General features: G+C 39.0%; 2 protein-coding genes and 1 long non-coding RNA gene across 3 annotated transcripts in view; 2 read left to right on the top strand and 1 right to left on the bottom strand.

Annotated features, from left to right (window-relative positions):
- The window catches only part of LOC113012022 (immunoglobulin lambda-1 light chain-like), a 60,169-nt gene extending 51,298 nt beyond the window's left edge, over nucleotides 1-8,871 (bottom strand). The window contains exons 1-2 of the mRNA XM_080293852.1: nucleotides 8,728-8,871; nucleotides 8,310-8,635 (exon numbers count right to left, since the gene is read on the bottom strand). Of these exons, the coding sequence (XP_080149978.1) occupies nucleotides 8,310-8,635; nucleotides 8,728-8,779 (378 nt within the window). The 5' untranslated portion in view covers nucleotides 8,780-8,871. The remainder of the gene's footprint in view (nucleotides 1-8,309; nucleotides 8,636-8,727) is intronic.
- LOC113012033 (immunoglobulin lambda-1 light chain-like) overlaps nucleotides 1-23,504 on the top strand; it is a 110,396-nt gene extending 86,892 nt beyond the window's left edge. Inside the window, exons 3-4 of the mRNA XM_080293854.1 lie at nucleotides 22,311-22,346; nucleotides 22,970-23,504. Of these exons, the coding sequence (XP_080149980.1) occupies nucleotides 22,311-22,346; nucleotides 22,970-23,286 (353 nt within the window). The 3' untranslated portion in view covers nucleotides 23,287-23,504. The remainder of the gene's footprint in view (nucleotides 1-22,310; nucleotides 22,347-22,969) is intronic.
- LOC113012700 (uncharacterized) lies at nucleotides 8,813-10,670 on the top strand. Its single transcript, XR_013903731.1, has 2 exons — nucleotides 8,813-9,311; nucleotides 10,098-10,670. It is a non-coding gene; the product is annotated as an uncharacterized LOC113012700 (long non-coding RNA).
- Nucleotides 23,505-23,908: the final 404 nt, after the last annotated feature.

Below are 23,908 nucleotides of genomic sequence, written 5' to 3'. Positions count from 1 at the left end.
ATCCGTAGCCAGTCTTGTTAATGATCTCGCTGAGGGGGTTCAGGCCTATGCAGAACAGCAGTGGGGACAGAGCATCTCCTTGGTAGATCCCGCACTTGATGGTAACTTGTGCTATGGGCTTGGAGTTGGCCTCTAGTGTTGTACGCCACATCCCCATTGAGTTCCTGATGAAGGCTCTTAGGGTCCCATTGATCTTGTACAATTCTAGGCATTCCAGTATCCAGCTGTGGGGCATTGAGTCATAGGCCTTCTTGTAATCAATCCAGGCAGTGCACAGGTTGGTCAGTCTGGTCTTGCAGTCTCGGCTGATTGTTCTGTCTACCAGTAGCTGGTGTTTTGCACCTCTGGTATTCTTGCCAATTCCTTTCTGTGTCCCGCTCATGTATTGACCCATGTGCCTGTTCATCTTAGCCGATATGATGCCTGACAGGAGCTTCCATGTAGTACTGAGGCAGGTTATTGGTCGGTAGTTGGAGGGGACCGGTCCCTTCTTGGGGTCCTTGGGGATCAGGACCGTCCGCCCTTCAGTTAGCCATTCCGGGTGTCTCTCGTTAACTAGCAGCTGGTTCATTTGTGCTGCCAGACGCTCGTGGAGTGCAGTCAGCTTCTTCAGCCAGTAGGCGTGAACCATGTCGGGCCCTGGTGCTGTCCAACTCTTCATACTGGAGACCCTTTCTTGGATATCTGCCACTGTGATGGTTACTGGACCCTGTTCAGGGAGGTCGCTGTGGTCTGCCCTCAGATCCACTAGCCACTGAGCATTGCCGTTATGGGTTGCGTCCTTCTCCCATATGCTCTTCCAGTATTGCTCCGTCTCCAGCCTTGGTGGTGCTGTTCTCTTATTGTTCCCTTGCCACTGAGAGTACACCTTTGCTGGTTCTGTGGAGAACAGCTGGTTTATTCTCCTGCCTTCTATCTCTCTGGTGTACCTCCTCAAGCGGCTGGCCAAGGCTGTGAGTCTTTGCTTGGCAGTTTCCAAGGCCTCAGGTATGGACAGCTTGCTGTATTTCTTAGGCACCTTATTTGTCGCACCTTTCTGCAACTCTGTTAGTTGGCTAACCTCCCTCCGTGCTACTTTGATCTTGCCCTCTAGCCTCCTCCTCCATGGAGGGTACTGCCCCTTGTGGCTGTTCAACTTGTAGCCAAGCATCTCACTGATCACTGCTGCCGTATTGTAGATCAGCTTGTTAGTGTCGGTAATCGTGGTTGTAGGTATTGCCCGTAGTGCTGCATTAACATCATCTAGCAGACCTTCTGAGGGTACTTCACGTAATCTTGGTAACCGGCTACGGGGGATCCAGGTTTCAAGCTTGGCCATGATCCTATTTTTCAGGTCAGTTCCTCTCGCACTCAACGATCCTTCTCCTATCGCACTTGGGGCTATGTACCCAATCTCGGGTGGGGGTGATGATATCTCCCCCCTGACCTGGCGTCCTGACTCCTCCTTGCCGTAGCATTTGTGTTGTACCTCGTCAATCTCTAGCTGTGAGAGCAGTCCCTTCTTTCGAATGTTGGAACACTGAGCTACTAGTTGTTTCGCCGTCATTGTGGATGTTGGGTATCGAAGAATCCATAGGTCCCTCATCCTATTCATGTAGCCCCTTCCGCCAGGGTTACTTGCGTAGTAGCATTCCAACAATGCCCTGTTTTCATCTCTTGCCCACCGATGCCTTCTTGTTCCAGTAGCCCACTTTTCGTCAGGGTGCCCTGGTTCCTCAACACCTGACGCGGACCTTGTTGATCCGGGCGACGTCCGAGCCGGCATGCCTTCATATTTATCTGTCTCGCTCATGTCTGCGGTAGGCTTGCTTAGCATAGGGGGTCTAGCCTTAGGACCCTTACTGGATACAGACGCCCCAGGCAGGAATCGAACTTGCGATCCTCTGTTCCAAAGGCGTGTAGTTTAACCACTACGCTATCCAGCTATATATATATATATATATATATATATATAAAAAATAAATAAAAGGGGTTAAAATACTAAAAGAATCAATATCTGTGGTGCCTACTGATACAGAAAAGATTAAAACAAAAAACAAAACCATCGACAGCCGCAGCAGTCAGTCTGTCGACTTACACCAGTTTAAAACAAATTAAAACACACTGGTGTGTCGGATCCTTTGCCCGCAGCCAGAAATCCACCTGGCAAAGCAGCAGCTCGGTACTCTGTGAATAAAAGGCAGGAGATCACTAGCTGGACAATAAAACACAGGAATATTCCTCCACTGAATTGGTTTTGTTACCTGTCCACAAGTTCGTGTTACACCCTAATAAATGTGGATCAGTGGCGATGAAGTCCACTATACCGTTCTCACGGGAGCAATGTTTCCCACCTACAAGAGTGCAAATAACTGTAAACCTCTGCCAACAGCCAGAGCTCACGTGGTACATTTTTGTGTAACCTACCGTTCTAACAGAAGTTTAGGGGAGGACCCGTATCAGACTTTCATAGACAGGAGTTAAGAAACACCAACTTGCCCAACTCGGACCAAGCACTCACAGCTTCAGGTTTGCAGAGGAATACCCAATTGCCCACACCTGCGCTTATGAAAGGAGCAAAGACCAGCTCCGCCCACCAGGGGCGGTCCCAAGTCTCCAGGTCTCACCTGTCACAATTATATTTGTCTCATTAACAGATGCATGGTTCCCCTACTGTCATACATCTGACACTAAAGACGCTGATTGATTTTGATTATTCTGACAAACTGGATCAACATTTATTTTGAAAAACAGAAACATATGAATAACTGTTTAAAGGAATGAATGGTAAACTGGTCTAACATTACTTACTCTGAATAGTTTAGTCCTGTACAGCTCTGTAGAACCCTAAGAAGAAGGGTATGTACTCCATAGTAAAAACCATAAACCAGGTATTTTATATTTTGAACCATGTACAGATGAACTATATCTTATGCAAAAATAAAAAAAATCTAATCTTCTCTCATTCTCTTTTCTCGAATGATGTCATGACTTTTCTTCTAATTTCCTCATAACAGCTATGTTTTCTCAGACTGTATTGCTGTTACTTTTCTTACCTCAAAGTTTACTTAGAGAGATTGAGTAACAAATTTTAATATTTTATATATTTTTATAACACACTCTTCAGTTTCAGATGCATTTTTGAGTTCCTGCATTATCAAATAACGGAATGGTATTCCATCTTTGTATATCTGATTTTATAGCTTCATTTAGCGGGGCATAGTTGGCACTGAACATTTTGATGAAGTCACAGTGTATTACCACCCCTACCTAATGCTATCTGCAGCCCATTTCCATTTATAGCGATTCTGAATTTCGACTGGCGGTTCATAGTTTAAAGTTAATACCTGCGTTTTATTTACATTAACCTTGTATCTAGAAAGAGCCATACTCTGATAGCATTTCCATGATTTTGGGAAGTGCCTGTGTGGGATAGGATATCATTAATAGTAAGCCTTCAGCAAACAGTGCTAATTTCTGTTCCCCTCCTGCAGTTCTTACTCCAGTTATATCCTGTCTCTGCCTGATCCACTGACTTAATGGTTCAATAAACAAGGCAAAAAGCAGTGGTGAAATGCAGCAGCCCTGTCGTGTCCCACGCTCCAATATAAATGGTTTGGTGAGGCCTCCATTGATTTTAATTTAAGCTGTTGATTTGTTGTATAGCCCTAAAAATAATATCAATTATGGATTTTTAAAAATTAAACTTCTCAAGCACTTTATATAAAAAGGACCACCTCACAAGTTTATACGCCTTCTCAGCGTATAAACTTGACACGAAGGCCTCTAATTTTTGTTTATCAACCTGCCTCATTATGTGCAAAATCTTTCTGATGTTGTCTTGGGCCTGTCTCTGTTTGATGAAACCCGTTTAATCATTATGTGTTAACCAAGGTAATATTGTTTCTAGTCTCTTAGAGATGATGGATGTGAACAACTTATAATCAATATTCAGTACACTAATTGGGCGATAGTTACTACATTCTAGTTTATCCTTTCCTTCTTTTGGTATAAAGGAATTTATTGCTTCCCTCCACGAAGAAGGCATAGTTTTCTTTTCCATTACCCAATTAAATGTTTTTAACATGGTGGGAGTCAAATAATCCTGCATTATTTTATACCATTCTGGGTGAAACCCATCTGGCCCTACCATTTTCCCTCCCTTTAGTCTTTTAATTGCCAAGTAAATTTCTTCTTTGGTTACTGTGGATAATAGCATTTTATTTTGTTCCTCTCTCACTCCTTGCAACTTGAGACCTGAGAGGAAGGTATTAACATCAGAATTGTTATCTAGAAAGCATTGGGAGTAAAGTATTTTATAGTAATTCTAAAAGGATAGTTTAATTTTCCCCAGTTCAGTTTCTATTTGTCTGCTAAGAGGGTTCTTTATTGGTTCTTTATCTTTAGTGCACCCTTCATCCAGGGTGCAGTACAGATATTCAAATTAATGCATGGGTCAGTGAGCACACACCTGCACCTATGGAGTCCGGGTGGAATTTGTACATTACTGCTGCACAAATAATACTAATGGATTGCATTTATATAGCGCTTTTCGAGACCCTCAAAGCATTTTACAATTCCACTATTCATTCACTCTCACATTCACCCACTGGTGGAGGCAAGCTACAGTTGTAGCCACAGCTGCCCTGGGGAAGACTGACAGAAGCGAGGCTGCCATATCGCGCCATCGTCCCCTCTGGCCATCACCAGTAGGCGGTAAGTGAAGTGTCTTGCCAAAGGACACAACGACCGAGACTGTCCAAGCCAGGGCTCGAAGCGGCAACCTTCAGATCACAAGACGAAATGCAAATTCTGTTTGAATCAGAATCAGAATACTTTATTAGGACAATTACAGGAGGAAGCTGGAGTGGAAACTCCAGCAGAACAGCATGAGAGAGGTGTGGAGGGGCATGAAGACCATCACTGGATTCAGGCCAACCAACAGCAGGGGAGCTGAGGGAGGTGAGAATAGAGCCGACGAGTTGAATCTGTTTTTCAATAGATTCGACACCACAGTGTCTGCTCCCACCCCCACAACCTCACCTGCAGTCAGCCTGGAATCCAGAGCCACACCACTGTGCCAGCCTCTCTCTTCACATGTTGCCTCCTGTGAGAAATATACTTTCCTACATATGTTATTCTGCATGCTTTTAAACCATTTAAAATTACAATTCATAGTTTTATATGTGAATTATATAATGTTAAATTACTATAAAACAAATGACTGACTAAAGTATTTTAGACTTTAGTTTACTTCACTCATATTCCATATAAATCAGGTATCATACAAAAATAAAAATAGCTTCAAATACAGTCATGACAATAAAAGAATATGACTTTAAGGACTCAACAACATTACTTCAGTTATACTACACCAACATTTCTTATATTTTGGCACTAAGGGAACACTGAATGACCTGGTGATTTTTGTCCATAAAACTACTCATCTAAGATTACCACAAAGTAAAAGATCTCTCAGCAAAATTATGCAACATTTTAGGCACTACTGCCCCGATCAAATCAGTGAGCTGGGATTTTTTATTCTAAACATAAACTACTGTTACAGCAACAGACATGGACTACATGTCCCACACAACAACTCAACGTCCACTATGTGAAGGAGCCAAACACATGCCTTCTCCTCTCTATAGCACCAAAACATCAGTCAGTTGCCTGTGATATTGCCTCTTCACCTCTGTCCAAGCTACAACATGGCAGAGCTGCTTCTGTCACCTGATAAATAACAGTGAGACATTCCACATACATGCAGTCCCACACGTGCTTCAAATACAGTAATGAACCAACAAGTCATCGTCCAATTTCACCTGTGATCTTGTATCACCATTACTCTCTGAGCTTTGTGTTGGTTCTTCTGTCACCTGACAAATAGGACATACATGCCAATAAGAATAAAATGTGTAGCTGCTTTGGTGTTTCTGTCAATTTGTGCAGATCTTGACTCATCAGTAATGTTTGTAGGGTGAATGCATTTTTAAAACAATTTGTGCAAACTGCACTACAAGGTGGATTATTTGCAAAATCGTGACTACCTCATAATATATTGTCTCAAAAATTAACCCTATGAATATGTCAGTGCCATTAGGATGAAATTATTGTGTCACCAACATTTTAACGTTAGACATATAATTTTAACAGCCTCTGTAAACTAATATCCTGGCTGGGACAGGAATACCACTTCCTGTCTGCATATGATATTGTAACGTTCACAAGAACCAGACGGTTGGATCTCAGTTTGTCCGTTTATTCGGTAACACAGGCAAACGGGCCGTTAACTCCGGGGAGAGTGCCCTCATACAACACTTCACTTCAGCCCCGCACAGTCACACAACAACCAGGACCCCCCTCCCCTTCCTGCACACATTAACTCCCTATTTCCTGCAGCACAACCAAACATGTATCTTAAAGAAATAACAACAGTGTGCAGAGATAACCAACATGTCACTGTAAAATAACATTTAACCATCGTTACAATATGTTTCATAGTCTGGTGCCCAATCTTATTATGGAGAGATGAGAACCATTTCTGCAGAACTCCACCAATCAGACCTGTATGGTCGAGTGGCCAGATGATAGCCACTCAGTAAAAGGCACCCAAAGGACTCTCAGACAATGAGAAACAAAATTCTCTCATCTGAAGAAACAAAGATTGAACTCTTTGACCTGAATCCCTAACATCATATGTGGAGGAAATTTGGCACAACTCACCATCTGACCAATGCCATTCCTACAGTCAAGCATGGTGGTGGCAGCATCATGCTGTGGGGATGTCTTTGGTCAGCAGGAACTGGACTTGTCAGGGCTCAATAGCTGAATGTGAATGTGCTTATGTAACTGAGGTGAAGGAGAATTAACACAGGTGTACTACAGGAGGGAAACCATCCCCAACAACGGAAGGAGCAGTGGAGCAGCCAAGGGAATGCACAGAATTGAAAACTGTATGACTAAAATATAATTTATTATATTTAAACAGTTAAAAATGTAAAATGAATTAAAACAACCCTGGCCAGGGAACAACACAATAAACATCAATGAAACACAACATTAAAAACCCAGTGGCGTCCGCCACGGTATAAAAGTCACTAAAAATTAAAAATCCAGGCAAGCAGTGTGCAAGGGGGAAACCCGGCGGCGTCCTCGCCTTCCTGTCCGTGTTCTCCGCTCCGGGGCGCTGGAAAGAAAGGGGCAGCGATAGTCACTACTCTTTTAGCGGCTACCGTTCATCAGAGTGGGATAAGTCAGGGACCCCGGGTGGGCAGAGCTCTCAACTCTGCCCGCCGCTTCCTTGTAACGCGCCAATCGGCACCGGCCCGTCTCGCCGCCGAAGGTAGAGCACTGTCTCGTCGCCTCTAGTTCCTCCAGCCGCCGGACCGCTCGCTCCGATCCCTGCTCGCTGGCATCGTCTCCTCGTTCACCGCCCACGCACCCAGCACTCTCTGTAAATCACCGCCAGCTCCTTCCTCTCAGGTGTGTCAAATTAGTAAAATGGGAAAAGGGCGGAGTCTCTCCACGACAAATTGACAGATGTAACCAAAACATGCAATTTGTTTTAATTCAGCATCACTGCAGCTGCACTGTTCAGAGGTGGACTTGCTAGAGTGTTTAGGATCATTGTCCTGTTGCATAATCTGAATGCTCTTGAGCTGTTGGGCACAGACTAATGGCTGGACATTCTTCTTCAGGATTTCCTTGCAGAGAGCAGAAATCATCAACTATGGCATTTAATCCAGATCCTGAAGCAGCAAACCAGCAAAGTAGACCATCACACTACCACCATTGTATTTGACTATTGGTATGGTGCTTTTGATGAAATGCTGTTTTGGTTTTACTGCCATGCAAACTGGCTAAAAGTTCAACTTTTGTCTCATTAGTCAACAGAATATTTTCCCAAAAGCTTTAAAAGGGTATCAAAAGATATTTTTAGGTAAAGATGGGATCTTTTTGGCAGAAAATATCTTTTCATCATCATCAAGAAGCTTAATATGAATATAAATGTAAAGATTTATTTATTCATCTGTTTATAGAAACAGCAAAACTCTTGATGTAAATACAGTCAAGTAATGTGATGTAACAGAAAATGATTTGATTACAGCAGATCATTTTAAAATCCTTTTTTCAAAATGCCACAATAGACATGTAATATCTCAATTTAATTCTGTGTTTAGTGCTTGGTGAGGTTACTGTCAGCTCTGTGTTCACTGGTCTGTGTCAGAGTTTCTTCCTCTTCAGCAGTTGCAGTCAGTTCCTGCTGTAACAGCTCAGTGTCTCTGCAGTCTGACTGAGGGAGGTTTTTGTACGACTACAAATCACTGTGTGAACACATTAGCACTGTTTATTACACGGATACTCATACAGTAATAAACTGCTGCATCTTCACCCTGAACTCCACTGATGGTCATAGAGAAGTCAGAGCTGCTTCCACTGCCACTAAATCGAGATGGTGTTCCTGACTGAATTATGTTCCCCTGTTTTATTAGAAGCTTTGTGGTCTGTCCAGATTTCTGTTGATACCAAAACATACAAGGTTTACTATCACAGTTTGAAACAGCTGGGTTGGTCCTACAGGTCAGAGTGACAGTGTTTCCAGGAGTAGATGTCACTACTGGAGGTTGAGTCACAGTCACCTGACCGCTGCATCCTGCAGACAAAAACAAATCATTCATTTATCAGCAGAAATCAATGAGAGAAAAAGCAGCACATCATGTTTGAAATGTTGCTGAGTGAATGAACCTGTAAAACAGCAGCAGGTCAGCGTCCAGATGAGGATGGTGATGAGAGTCATGGTGGTTGTGCTTTCTGCTGTGTTGACTGACAGATGTGAGTCCTTCAGTGTTGAAGTCAAAGGACTATAAACCTTCTCAGTTCTCTGGAGGATCAGCTGATGATGCAAAGCCTCCTCTCTATGGAAATGATTTCTCTGCTCTCAACACACAACAAAGCAATGTGAGAAGCAACAATAAATTATTATGACATGATTATGATTCTAACAAAACACTGGAAAATACTTCAGAAAAGCGATTCTTTTTAACGTCTGGATTAAAATGGCAGGTTGGTTGGAAAGCGTAGATTTTACTTTTTTAATCAAGAAAAATATTAAAACAATCCTTAATTGTTTTTTTTTTTTAAAGAAAGCCATTTGAACACAAACACTTTTATGATAAATATTTTCTAAACTGTGAAGTTTACTGGGGAAAGTAGTTAATTTCCAGCGTTTAGAGGCTTGATCAGAGTGTGGGAGGTTTTTGTACGGCCGCTTAATGAGTTTGTATCACTGTGGTACACTTTTGGTGGAGGAACCAAACTCATCATTCACTGTAAGTATCTAAATCTTCTCATTAACACAAAATATTATACTATTACTATTTTGAATATGTCATCAGAATGTATTTAAACATTGTGTGTTGAATTATATTCTGGGTGTTTTACATGATGTGTACATGGTTGGATTTAGTCATAGTAGCTGTTATTGAAAACTTGGTATCAGAAAGTGTGAATATATAATACAGTATCATAACTGAATGTTTATATAGTACTGAAAATTAAAATTATATTTTGAATAAATCTATTTTAATTAAGTTTTTTTGTATTTATCTGTGAATAAATATTTTTTCACAAAATCTGAGGCTGAAAATAGCACGAGGAAGCTTTGATTTTATTTATTTATACAAACAGTTAGCTGGATAAAAAGGTTTTACATTCTTGGCTTAAAAATAAAAGAGTTTTATTTAGATGCAATTTAACGGTTCCATCGCGAGTTTATGGTTCAGTACTTTGAGGTAGTAAAACTGAAGTGAAACAAACAGATGGCAGTCTGTACAAACAGTTCATTTTTTCAGTTAAGAAAATAAATGTAGGAACTAGATGCTGTACAATAAAATTACTTTTATGGCAGGTTTAGAAAAAAAAAGATGTGTAACCTAGGGGAAAATTCCAACTTTAAATGTAAAATTCCAACTTTGTCATTATTTGTAATTGTTATTTTTCCATTTCTTCCACGATGCTGTTAATCTCTGTCATGTATCATAACTGTGTAATGTTCAGCTCTCTGTCCTACAGCAGAAGTTAATCTGCTCCTTGTGTGTTCCTGCTCTCCCTTCCAGCTGGCCCCATGGTCAGACCCTCAGTCTCTCTGCTTCAACCCTCCCCTGAGGATCTCTCTGGGTGCACCACCACACTGGCCTGCCTGTTGACCGGCTACTCTCCAGAGGGAGCCGAGGTGAGATGGGAGGTGGACGGCAGAGAGGTGACAGAAGGGGTCCTGACCAGCTCAGAGGAGAAGAAGAGTGATCGCTACAGCAGCAGCAGCACCCTGACCTTGAGCCAGAAAAGCTGGTTGAAGGGAGAGCTTTACTCCTGCAAGGTCATCCATCATGGCCACACACAGTCCCAGTCCCTGAGCAGGAGCTGGTGTGAAGGCTAGAGGAGTTACCGAAGCCCAGGACAGGAGCCGGGTGTGTGGGGAGCAGGAGAAAGACACCTGCCTCTGTAATCTATATGTGTTTTTGTTTGTAGAAGGAAATACAGCTTTGTGTGTGAGAGAACGACACTGATGTAAAGTGTTGACAAGAACAACAAGCTAAAGAGCGACATGTGCAGCTCAGCAGCTGGTTGTGATTGTACTTGTCATATTAATGATTCATGTTTGTGTCAATAAAGCTTGCAGTTATCCAGAATATTATAAAACTTTTTTGTCTTTCTTCAATGGTGAGAAGGAAGACAGTATTCAGACATTTCATTATTCTGTTTACAACAAAATGACACAAAGGACTAGAAAACATAACCCCACGTGTTTTAATATATTTACAAAAACCACTGAGGCATTATGAAATCAGAATCAAATATGTAAGCAGGCAAATTTACTCAATTCTAATGAAGGAATTAAAAAATAAAAAAGTTTAATTTTAAAGCACAATTTCCTTCTAAAGAGATTCATTTCTAACAATAAGACCGGTTAATTTTTTTTGTTTAGTTATAACTGACTTCAAAATAAAATAACTGCGTCACATGTAATACTCAATTAACGTTGGAGATGTCAGTCAATTATTCTTCTACTCATATGTAAAACCTTGCAGTTCCATGGTGTCCTGTTTGTACTGCTATGACCTTGTTATAGGACCCACTTTGTACCATCATCTGATCTGTTTCTGTTTTGACACTTTTCAGATTGTAGCACCTAAAAGTTGAATGAGCTTGGCTGATTCTGTGAGTGTTTTTTAAAACTCTGGTGAAAACATATTTTTATAGTTTAGCATTTTCTAATATTTCAAACATTTTCTGCTTGTTTAATGTTCCCTGGCTATGTACATCTTTAATTTTGATTACAGTTCTTAGTAAAAGTATTTTTTTATTATATAACATATATTATCTGTGCGTAAACACTGGGTCTTCATGCACTCCCATACAACATTATTCTCCTGCATCATCAGCCTGAACTGACTGTCAAGCTCCTTTTCCAAGCTCCTAAGACTATGATGACCTGGATGACTGAGAACCTTCACAGACAGACCCTAACCCTAATCAGGATGGAAAATTTGTGTCAAACACAAAAAATAATAATAAGAAGGCAAGAGGCAGAAGGCAGCTCACTTACTTGGGACTATTTACAATTAAGGGTATAGTATTTATGATGATTATTTTTTATTACTGTTTAAATTCAAAGCATACAAAGTTAATTGTTTGTATATAATTGGACATAAATAACTTTAGCTTATTATAATAAGATCATACCAGAGTATATTTGAATTTCCTTCTGTTTCTCTTTACAAAGCTTTTTGTAAAGATATAATGCTTTTTGGTGTTAAGTTGGATAGAAAGACAGATGTGAAACGTAAAAGTGAGATCAGAGGTCAAATGTGATAAAATCATCATATAACAGTATCATTGAAACTCTGTTAAATTTTTGGCATCTTAGTGTTAAAATCTCTGAGCTGATAGAACATGAGCATTAATCTTTGAAAGTTATGAGATTTGAGTAGATTATGAGTAAAATGATTTTTGTGTTCTTTTAAGAAATACATTTGTTATTGTTTCTTTATTTGATTTTTTTGACAAAAATACACAGTACACCAAAAGATTGTTATTTTGAAAACTATTTTGAAACGAATCTATCCAACAATATAGTGTGAAATGCAAAAGAAAAAATGTATGTCACTCCATTGTACGTGGTGATATTTGATATAATAAATGTTATATTATATTATATATTACATAATGTTTTATTTGTGGTGATTATATGTGAAGATAAAATAATTTGATGTCTTTAGGTTCTTTACACTCCGTATGAATCTGTATGAAGTGATTAATGATATTATTGGGGGGGTTTGTTTTTGTTTTTTTGCGCTCCTCAGCTTTGCGTTCTGTGTCTCTTCAGCTTCAGCAGCTGTACTCAGTTCTCAGTGTCTCTGCAGTCTGACTGAGGGAGGTTTTTGTACGACTACAAATCACTGTGTGAACACATTAGCACTGTTTATGTAGTGGTAACTCTGACAATAATAAACTGCTGCATCTTCAGCCTGAACTCCACTGATGGTCATAGAGAAGTCAGAGCTGCTTCCACTGCCACTAAATCGAGATGGTGTTCCTGACTCAAGTGTTTTTGCCCATTTTATTAGGAGCTTTGGAGCCTGTCCAGATTTCTGTTGATACCAGTACATAGCATCATCACCATCATCAAATCTGTGAACAGCTTGGCTGGTCCTACAGGTCAGAGTGACAGTGTTTCCAGGAGTAAATGTCACTACTGGAGGTTGAGTCACAGTCACCTGACCGCTGCATCCTGCAGACAAAAACAAATCATTCATTTATCAGCAGAAATCAATGAGAGAAAAAGCAGCACATCATGTTTGAAATGTTGCTGAGTGAATGAACCTGTAAAACAGCAGCAGGTCAGCGTCCAGATGAGGATGGTGATGAGAGTCATGGTGGTTGTGCTTTCTGCTGTGTTGACTGACAGATGTGAGTCCTGCAGTGTTGAAGTCACAGGACTATAAACCTTCTCAGTTCTCTGGAGGATCAGCTGATGATGCAAAGCCTCCTCTCTATGGAAATGATTTTCTCTGCTCTCAACACACAACAAAACAATGTGAGAAGAAATACTTTTGATATCAAAATGAATTGTTATGAAATAATTATGATTCTGACAGAATACCGACAAATAGATCAGAAAAGATGAGAGCGGTTTTTTAACATCTGCCACAGTTGTTGGCAACTATATATTTAACTTTTTTGGATCAACCAGCAGAAGAAAAATTATAAAAAATGATCATAAATTGTTTAAGAAAAAGTTAAATGTCTTTGATAGTAAATGCTTTTTAATTTTGTAAATTTTGAAGTTAATTCACAAGTTTTAATAAAGAAAAAAGTTAATTTTCAGTGGTTAGAGGCTTGATCAGAGTGTGGGAGGTTTTTGTACGGCCACTTAATGAGTTTGTATCACTGTGGTGGACTTTTGGTGGAGGAACCAAACTCATCATTCACTGTAAGTATCTAAATCCCCTCATATTACTACATAATACTATACTATTACTATTTGAAATATGTCATCAGAGTGTATTTAAACATTGTGTATTCAATTTTATTCTGGGTGTTTTACTTGATGTATATATGATTGGGTTTAGTCATAGTAGCTGTTATTGAAAACTTGGTATCAGAAAGTGTGAATCTATAATACAGTATCATGACTAAATGTTTATATAGTACTGAAAATTTAAATATTTTTTTTAGTTAATAAATAATTTTTCACAAAATCTGAGATTAAAAATATAGCAAAATGATTTTTAGTTATTTATACAAACAGTCAGCAGGATCAAAAATATTGTTGCCTTAAATATCTTTTATTTGATTGCAGATTAACAGTTTCATCTCTGAGTTAATAGCTTATCAGTCTAATGTAGTAAAAAGGAAGTGAAACAAACAGACGACAAAATCCAGCTCTGTTTGTTTTCCATCAAGAATATAACTGTAACAACAAGACATTTACTATCATTGTAACTTTAACAAAGATTTTAATTGAGTGTGAAAACACATTTTTATTAACCTCCTTTCCTCAGTCTGATCACAGTGTCATGCACACAGTTAATCCACAATGCTGTTAATCTCTGTCATGTATCATAACTGTGTAATGCTCAGCTGTCTGTCGCTGAAAATATGATCTGATGACTTATGATGATGGCACTGAAATGTTTGGCACCATGTTGGATATAACATTTTATGCTGTTGACTAAATGAATTAGTTTTTATACAGATGCACTTTAACGGTTGAGTTTACAGTTCGTTAGTCTGATGTGATGAAAAGGAAGTGAAACAAACAGATGACAAACTTTTCCTGTACACTCACCATGAAAACAAATGCAGCAGCACAGTCACTAATTATTTATACTTTCTTAAAATGTTACATCCTCCAGTTTCTTAGTTCTCTACCTTGTTTTATCACAATATCATCATACAGTTAACCCACAGGCCTGTTAATCTCTGTCATGGATCATAACTGTCTTTTGTCAGCTATCTGTCCTGCAGTAGAGGTTAATCTATTGTTGTGTGTCTGTGATCTTTCCTCCAGCTGGCCCCATGGTCAGACCCTCAGTCTCTCTGCTCCAACCCTCCTCTGAGAAGCTCTCTGGAGGCCCAGTCACACTGGCCTGCCTGCTGACCGGCTACTCTCCTCAGGGAGCTGAAGTGAGATGGGAAGTAGATGGCACAGAGGTGACAGAGGGGGTCCTGAACAGCTTAGAAGAAGAGAAGAGTAGTCGCTACAGCAGCAGCAGCATCCTGATGCTGAGCCAAGACAACTGGATGAACGCAGAGGTGTTCTCCTGCAGGGTGAACCATCATGACCACCGGCAGGCCAAGTCCTTCCGCAAGAACCGGTGTGAGGGCTAGAGGGGCTGCTGAAGTCCAGGACAGGAGCTTAGTGTGGGGGAGCAGGAGATACATCCCTGCTGCTCTGATCAATATGAGTTTGAAAGTTTGCAGATGAAGTTATTTGATAACAGTAACTTACACAGTGACATGTGTAGCAGCTGGATGTGAGTGTGCCTAATAACTGCCATATTAATGATTCATACTTTTGCCAATAAAGCTTGCAGTGATCCATATTATTAAGCATTCTGTCTTATTTTTAAATATAATTGTTCTATAATTTCAGTGTTGTGTACTATAAATTAACCTGTTTGCCTAACACATGAAAAATCAACTCTGGGAGGAGATGAAAACGGCAGGGCTGCATCTGGCCTGAACATCTGGGACAAATCAAATATGTGTTCATCATTTGAAATTAATGGAAAAGCTGAAAGAAGCTTGTGGTCATGTATTTATATCTTTTAGCAGGGTGACAGTATCTCCAAATTTTACTCTTGCGGAAAAATAAATAACTTGAGTTTGATTCAGTAAATAAATGTTTCACTTGAAATTAAAACCATGAAGAGATCTAGAAAATAAAAGCTCAAAATGTGAGTGTAGAATGTATCTTAGTTAGTGTGCTCATAATCAAATATGTAAATCACTTGTACACTTGTGTTGTGTTTAAGTGGTTATTCTAGTTATTCTGATTGCAGTTGAAAACTCTACACCTGCAGCCTTCAGCCAAAGTGAAGAAATTTTTTATGCAGCCATGAATCATTGTGTAAACACTTCACTACCATTGTAACCCAGACAGTAATAATCTCCAGCATCTACTGCCTGAAGATCACTGGTGGATAAAGTGTACTGAGAACCAGATCTACTGCCTTGGAGTCAAGATGGAGTTCCTGAGTTTGGGAGGCTGTCCAGGTTTCTAAAGGTACTAAGTCCAGCAACTCCCTGTGGTGCTGATGGTCACAGTGCCTGACAGGCTTGACCACAGTGCACACATCTGCTGTTGCTCACAGTGGTCCACGGGATCGCTCAGGGAGTTTGTGTGTTCGCTCAGACACATGAAAAATTAGAGGGAACATTGGTCACCGCTAGGTTCGGTCCTGCATTGCACCAGAGACATTATATGAGAGAGACATGGAAGTGATTTGAAATATAGGCAAACACACATCTGTTTTTGTGAAACAGAACAGGTACATATAACGTGTAAGTTGATCCTTTTCTCATTCAGCTTTTTTTGGGAAAAAAAAACAAAACAATTTTTTTCCCATGAAAGCAACTAGCTTTTTTTTCTGTTTTCTCGTGGGAGGATCAGCTGATGATGCAAAACCTCCTCTCTGTGGAAATGATTTCTCTGCTCTCAACATACAACAAAACAATGCGAGAAGGAATACTTTTGGTATCTAAATGAATTATTATGACATAATTATGATTCTAACAGAATACAGACAAATAGTTCAGGAAAGATGAGAGCAGTTTTTTTAACATCTGGTTTAAAATGCTACATTTGTTGGTAAGTATATTTTACTTTCTTGGATCAACCAGCAGAGGAAAAATGATGAAAATGATCATAATTTTTTTTTAAATATATATATAGTTACATGTATTTGATGGCAAATGCTTTTGCTTGTAAACTTTGAAGTTTACTGGGGAAAAAGAGCAGATTTTCAAGGGTTAGATGCTTGATCAGAGTGTGGGAGGTTTTTGTACGGCCACTTAATGAGTTTGTATCACTGTGGTGGACTTTTGGCGGAGGAACCAAACTCATCATTCACTGTAAGTATCTAAATCTCCTCATTACTACAAAATATTATACTATTACATATTACTTATATTATAAGTGTAATATGTCATCAGAATGTTTTTAAACAAGATTTTATTCTGGGTGTTTTACATGATGTGATTGGGTTTGGTCATAGTGGCTGATACTGAAAACTTGGTATCAGAAGAGTTTAAATATATAATACAGTATTATCATATCAGTATACAGTATATCATGTTTATATATCGTGTTTATATAGTACTGAAAATTGAAATGTATTGAGTTAATCTGCTTTAAGTAAAGGTTTTTTTGTATTTATCTGTGAATAAATATTTTTTTCAGAAAATCTGAGACTGAAAATATAGCAAAAGGAATCTTTGATTTTATTTATTTATACAAACAGCAGCATAATATCGTTCATGTCTTAAAGATCATTTGATTATTTGCAGATTAATGATTTCATCACTGAGTTTATAGTTTATTAGTCTGATGTAGTAAAAAGGAAGTGAAACAAACAGATGACAAAGTCCAGCTCTGTTTGTTTTCCATCAAGAATATAACTGTAACAACAAGACATTTATTCTAAATTATTGTAACGTTTACAAAGATTTTAATTGAGTGTGAAAACACAATTTAATTAAAGTGTTAGGTTCTCCTATTTATTACCTCCTCTCCTCTGATCACAGTATCATGCGCACAGTTAATCCACAGTGCTGTTAATCTCTGTCATGTATCATAACTGTGTAAAGCTGTTACTGAAAATATGATATGATGACTTCCACTGAAATGTTTGGCACCATGTTGGATATAACATTTTATGCTGTTGACTAAATGAATTAGTTTTCATACAGATGCACTTTAACGGTTGAGTTTACAGTTCGTTAGTCTGATGTGATGAAAAGGAAGTGAAACAAACAGATGACAAACTTTAACGTTTCCTGTACAAATTTCAATTTTATCATCATGAAAACAAATACAGCAGCACATCCACTAATTATTTATACTTTTTTAAAACCTTTTATCCTCCAATTTCTAAGTTTCTCTCCTCTGTTATATCACAATATCATCATACAGTTAATCCACAGGCCTGTTAATCTCTGTCATGGATCATAACTGTCTCGTGTCAGCTATCTGTCCTGCAGTAGAGGTTAATCTATCGTTGTGTGTCTGTGATCTTTCCTCCAGCTGGCCCCATGGTCAGACCCTCAGTCTCTCTGCTTCAACCCTCCTCTGAGAAGCTCTCTGGAGGCCCAGTCACACTGGCCTGCCTGCTGACCGGCTACTCTCCTCAGGGAGCTGAAGTGAGATGGGAAGTAGATGGCACAGAGGTGACAGAGGGGGTCCTGAACAGCTTAGAAGAAGAGAAGAGTAGTCGCTACAGCAGCAGCAGCACCCTGATGCTGAGCCAAGAGAACTGGATGAACGCAGAGGTGTTCTCCTGCAGGGTGAACCATCATGACTACTGGCAGTCCAAGTCCTTCCGCAAGAACCGGTGTGAGGGCTAGAGGGGCTGCTGAAGTCCAGGACAGGAGCTTAGTGTGGGGGAGCAGGAGATACATCCCTGCTGCTCTGATCAATATGAGTTTGAAAGTTTGTAGATGAAGTTATTTGATAACAGTAACTTACACAGTGACATGTGTAGCAGCTGGATGTGAGTGTGCCTAATAACTGCCATATTAATGATTCATACTTTTGCCAATAAAGCTTGCAGTGATCCATATTATTAAGCATTCTGTCTTATTTTTAAATATAATTGTTCTATAATTTCAGTGTTGTGTACTATAAATTAACCTGTTTGCCTAACACATGAAAAATCAACTCTGGGAGGAGATGAAAACGGCAGGGCTGCATCTGGCCTGAACATCTGGGACAAATCAAATATGTGTTCATCATTTGAAATTAATGGAAAAGCTGAAAGAAGCTTGTGGTCATGTAAATATATCTTTTAGCAGGATGACAATATCTCCAAATTTTACTCTTGCGGAAAAATAAATAACTTGAGTTTGATTCAGTAAATAAATGTTTCACTTGAAATTAAAACCATGAAGAGATCTAGAAAATAAAAGCTCAAAATGTGAGTGTAGAATGTATCTTAGTTAGTGTGCTCATAATCAAATATGTAAATCACTTGTACACTTGTATTGTGTTTAAGTGGTTATTCTAGTTATTCTGATTGCAGTTGAAAACTCTACACCTGCAGCCTTCAGCCAAAGTGAAGAAATTTTTTATGCAGCCATGAATCATTGTGTAAACACTTTACTACCATGGTAACCCACAGTAATAATCTGCAGCATCTACTGCCTGAAGATCACTGATGGATAAAGTGTACTGAGAACCAGATCTACTGCCTTGGAATCAAGATGGAGTTCCTGAGTTTGGGAGGCTGTCCAGGTTTCTAAAGGTACTAAGTCCAGCAACTCCCTGTGGTGCTGATGGTCACAGTGCCTGACAGGCTTGACTTAACAGAGTTAGAAAACTGTTGGCAAATTCCTTTGAAATGAGGACTAAAATGATGTGAATCTTGAGAAAAAAACAGAAAATGTATCAGGTTAAATCAGAGAAACATGAACAGCACAAACAGAATTAAAAACAAACAAATAAAACAACTCTCATCCTGACTCAGAAAGCCAAACATTATAACCTGAGTTACTGGAAACATCACTTGACCCTGACCACTGCTCAGAGTAGAGCTTCAGAAGTTACACTGCGACTCAGTGTTTTCTTTTTTTGTTTTAAGTTTTATTCTGGGAATTGTGGCTTTCTGTCTTGTATTTTCTCTTTTACCTCTTTTAAAACACGCACGTCCACTGTTCAGTGTTTTGGGTTTTGCTTCACTGTTGTCTTGTCTAATTAGGTTCAGCTGTGTCTCCCTCCTGTCTGCCATTTTCTTGTTACCTTGTGTGTATATTTAGTGCGTGTTTACCTCTGTTCTTCGTCAGAGCGTCTGCCTATCATTCTGTGTACCTCTGCTGGAGCAGCGTTCAGATAGCTGCTCTGCTCTATGTTGGTACAGGGCATTGAAGATGATAACAGTGAGTGAATTATATTCTTAAATTTAGTTACAGCACTTTCAGAAAGACATCTACTGTGATGAAGTCTACTCTCCACTGCTGTGTAATCAATTATTGTACTTAGAACAGGATTAGACAAGATAAGGTTTTCAGGAAACACTGTTAAATGTTCAGTTTCTATGCCATATGTTAAAACAAGATCTAGAGTGTGATTAAAGTGGTGGGTGGGTTCTTTTACATTTTGAGAGAAGCCAATTGAGTCTAATGACAGATTAAATGTCTTGTTGAGGCTGTCATTTTTAGCTTCTACATGGATGTTAAAATCACCCACAATAATTATTTTATCTGAGCTGAGCACTAAATCAGATTAAAAGTCTGAGAAATCAGACAGAAACTCTGTGTAAGGCCCAGGTGGATGATAGATGTGAACAAATAAGAGTGCTTTTTGGGGGGTTTTCCAGCCCGGGTGAACATGTTTAAGCATCAGGCTTTGAAATGAATTAAAACTCTGTCTTGGTCTGTGGTTGGTTAATAAGCTGGTGTGGGAAATTCACTTTCCCTGTCATTGGTTATAATGATATGCCTGATTGGTGTATATACAGAACTTCTTACAGTCCTTTTGCATAGCAAGTAAATAATGTCTGCCTGTGTGTGTGATGGCTGCAAATGCAGTCACACTAAATGAAAAAAGTGACATTGCAGTGTTTTCATCTGCTGACAATCAATCAAGTTGTTTTAGGAAAAAAACCCAAACAGAAACATGGCTTTGGTGTGCTGGCAAAACATACTACCTAAACTTGTTATGATCTATTAAACTTCTTTTTTCTTTTTGTCACATGCACATGTTTTATCCACATGACGTAACCCAAAAACCAAAGAAGGAACCTGGTGTCCAGTGCAGGAAAGGTTATTAAGTCCAATCTCATCATGATCTGATGATGAGATCATGATTCCTTACATATGACAGACTGACACCCACGATAGTAAACATGAGCTTATTGCGATAACCACAGCTTGTCCTTTTGGTACTTCAGGTTTTGTACTGACAGAACTACTGATACAACAGCACTCCAAGGCTTAGCCAAGAGAATTGGTTGAAAGTAGATCTGTGGTAATGCAAAGATCAGAGAGGCTGGGCATGAACTCACACTGGGAAAAGGAACACGCCTGCTGCTCTGATCAATATGATTTTTGAAGAAAACTTTGTGTGAGAGAGATCACTGCTAAAAAGTGTTGACAACAACAAGTTAAAGCTTCGATCAAGCTTTAATGATCTTCATGGCCTTCATGGGAAGATATTGGGAATATAAAGCTTAAAAAAAAAATAAAAAAACAAACAAAGTCTTAATGCAATGTGATTATTAGGGAAATGTAAAAAAGAAACAAAACTGTGAGTTGGTGAGGTTACTGTGTTCAGTGGTCTGTGTCAGAGTTTCTTCCTCTTCAACAGCTGCAGTCAGTTCCTGCTGTAACAGCTCAGTGTCTCTGCAGTCTGACTGAGGGAGGTTTTTGTACGACTACAAATCACTGTGTGAACACCCAAGCACTGTTTATGTAATGTTGACTCTTACAGTAGTAAACTGCTGCATCTTCAGCCTGAACTCCACTGATGGTCATAGAGAAGTCAGAGCTGCTTCCACTGCCACTAAATCGAGTTGGTGTTCCTGACTCAAGCTTTTTCGCGTATCTTATTAGGAGCTTTGGAGTCTGTCCAGACTTCTGTTGATACCAGTACATACCCTCATCACCATCAGACCATCTGTAAACAGCTTGGCTGGTCCTACAGGTCAGAGTGACAGTGTTTGAAGGAGTAAATGTCACTACTGGAGGTTGAGTCACAGTCACCTGACCGCTGCATCCTGCAGACAAAAACAAATCATTCATTTATCAGCAGAAATCAATGAGAGAAAAAGCAGCACATCATGTTTGAAATGTTGCTGAGTGAATGAACCTGTAAAACAGCAGCAGGTCAGCGTCCAGATGAGGATGGTGATGAGAGTCATGGCGGTTGTGCTTTCTGCTGTGTTGACTGACAGATGTGAGTCCTGCAGTGTTGAAGTCACAGGACTATAAACCTTCTCAGTTCTCTGGAGATCAGCTGATGATGCAAAGCCTCCTCTCTATGGAAATCATTTCTCTGCTCTCAACACACTGAGGGCAATGTGGGGCACAGAATCAGAAGAAAAATTGTTTGAATTAATACCATTAATAATTTTATGTAATAGAGGAAAATATATTGGAAAGATTTACGTATTTTTACCACCTGGATTAAAATGGCACTCTGGTTTGTATGTTTACTTTTTGATTTTGGTTTCAACAAATACAATATACCTGTATAGCTTTTTTTAAATTATATTGTCATAATTTCTGAATTCATGATTTTTAAAGTGTTTTTCTGTTTGCTGTTTTAAGCAGTTTTGTGTGTGTGTGTGTTTGTTTGTTTTTAAAATAGCTATAGGTTTATGTGAAAATTAAGTTTTGTCTTTCAGTTCTTAGTAAAAATACAATTATGATAATTATGATTTGAATTCATTAAATTATTTTAAGTCACTTTAGTTAAATCATTTTCTACATGTAATCAGTTGTACTGTGATGTTTTACATGACAAAAAGGTTAATTTTCAGTGGTTAGAGGTTTGTTCGGAGTGCAGGAGGTTTTTGTACGGCCACTTAATGAGTTTGTATCACTGTGGTACACATTTGGCGGAGGAACCAAACTCATCGTTGGCTGTAAGTACCAGAAATTTGTCATTTTTATAAAATGTAGTATTTATTAAGCATTTTTTAAAAATATATTAAACAGAACTTTGATCAAATTCAATGATTATTATTAACTCAGTGTCATAATTTTATAATAAACTTTTCTTCAATCAATATTCATTCAGTCTTTTAAAGAACTGAATTTACAGAAAACAATTTTTAATGTTCTTTTGGTTGTTTTTTGCTTCTTTAAATATTATCCGGTTAAAATATTAAAATCTGTGATAGTGAAGTTTTAGCTCACTTTAAATTAAAATGTATTTTTACTTATTTAAAGTAAAAACAAATATTGAATTATGTTTTGTCGACTTAAATTTTTTTTACTAAGTATACTTACATCAAGTTTTTATTCATGGCTGATCAATTTGAAATTAAGTTTAAAGGAAGTGAAAGAAACAGATGTGAAGTTTTAACTGTATTCTCATGAGTGCTTTAGCTTTGTCAGTTTCAAATATGAAAATAATCACAGGTTCAAGTTATTAACTACATGATAAAAAAAAAGATTTGATCAATAATCACTGACTATATATTTATTCAGATGTTTGTACATTTGTATCTCTTTTCTCGATTATCTTCAACCTTTTCTCCTCCAGCGGGTGTGGTGAGGCCCACCCTCACAGTCCTCCCTCCCTCCAAAGACGAAGACAAACAGAGTAGTGCCACTGTGGTGTGTTTGGCAACCGGGGGATTCCCCTCAAACTGGAATTTGGGCTGGAAGGTGGGGAGCACCAGCACATCCTCAGGGGTGTCAACCAGCCTGGAGGTCTTGGGGACAGACGGCCGCTACAGCTGGAGCAGCACCCTGAGCCTCTCCGCAGACCAGTGGAGGAAGGCGGGCTCAGTGAGCTGTGAGGCCAGTCTGAGTGGACAGAGCCCCGTCACTCAAACCCTGGACCCTGACCACTGCTAAGAGTAGAGCTTCAGCAACATTTCCTGTCTGCATATGATGTGTTTTATAGTTTGATGAAGCTACATGTTTCTGTTCTTGCAATATCTCTGCAAACATTTGACTCTCTATTGATGTGCATGCTAATTTGAGCAGCTTTTATTATCCATGTTATTCTTTAAAAACGTGCTGTAAAAAAAAAGTCTAAATCACAAAATAAAATCACAGCTTAAGAAAAATCACTTTTCTTTGGTCCTTTTCACAATACTTTATCAAATATAAATGCTTTATCAAACCCGTACCTGTTTTTTTAACAAGGAGAAGCACCACAGTCTTTGGAAAAAACTCACAAAAAGCCCAGCCTCCAGGAGGCTCCAACTGGAGCAGCCGTTTCTGCAGGTGTTTTTTTAAAGGGAAGCTAAGTCTCTTCGTTAACTAGCTTGGTTGTTCTACAAACAGGTGGTGGCACACAATGAGCAGGTTCAGACTGATCACATGGGAAAACACTAAACTCAGTCTTAAACAAAATTCTTCATCATCTAGAATGGCTTTGGCAAAAGAAATATAGAGCTATATGAGGTTAAAACATGACAATTTTATTGTTCTAACAATATAATTTTCACATTTGAAGTCTCACGCCCTGAGT

The sequence above is a fragment of the Astatotilapia calliptera genome, chromosome 19 (genome assembly GCF_964374335.1).
Source record: "Astatotilapia calliptera chromosome 19, fAstCal68.1, whole genome shotgun sequence".
Classification (NCBI taxonomy): domain Eukaryota; kingdom Metazoa; phylum Chordata; class Actinopteri; order Cichliformes; family Cichlidae; genus Astatotilapia; species Astatotilapia calliptera.
The sequence above is the reverse complement of the archived record's forward strand: the minus strand, read 5'-3'. Positions and strand labels throughout refer to the sequence as shown.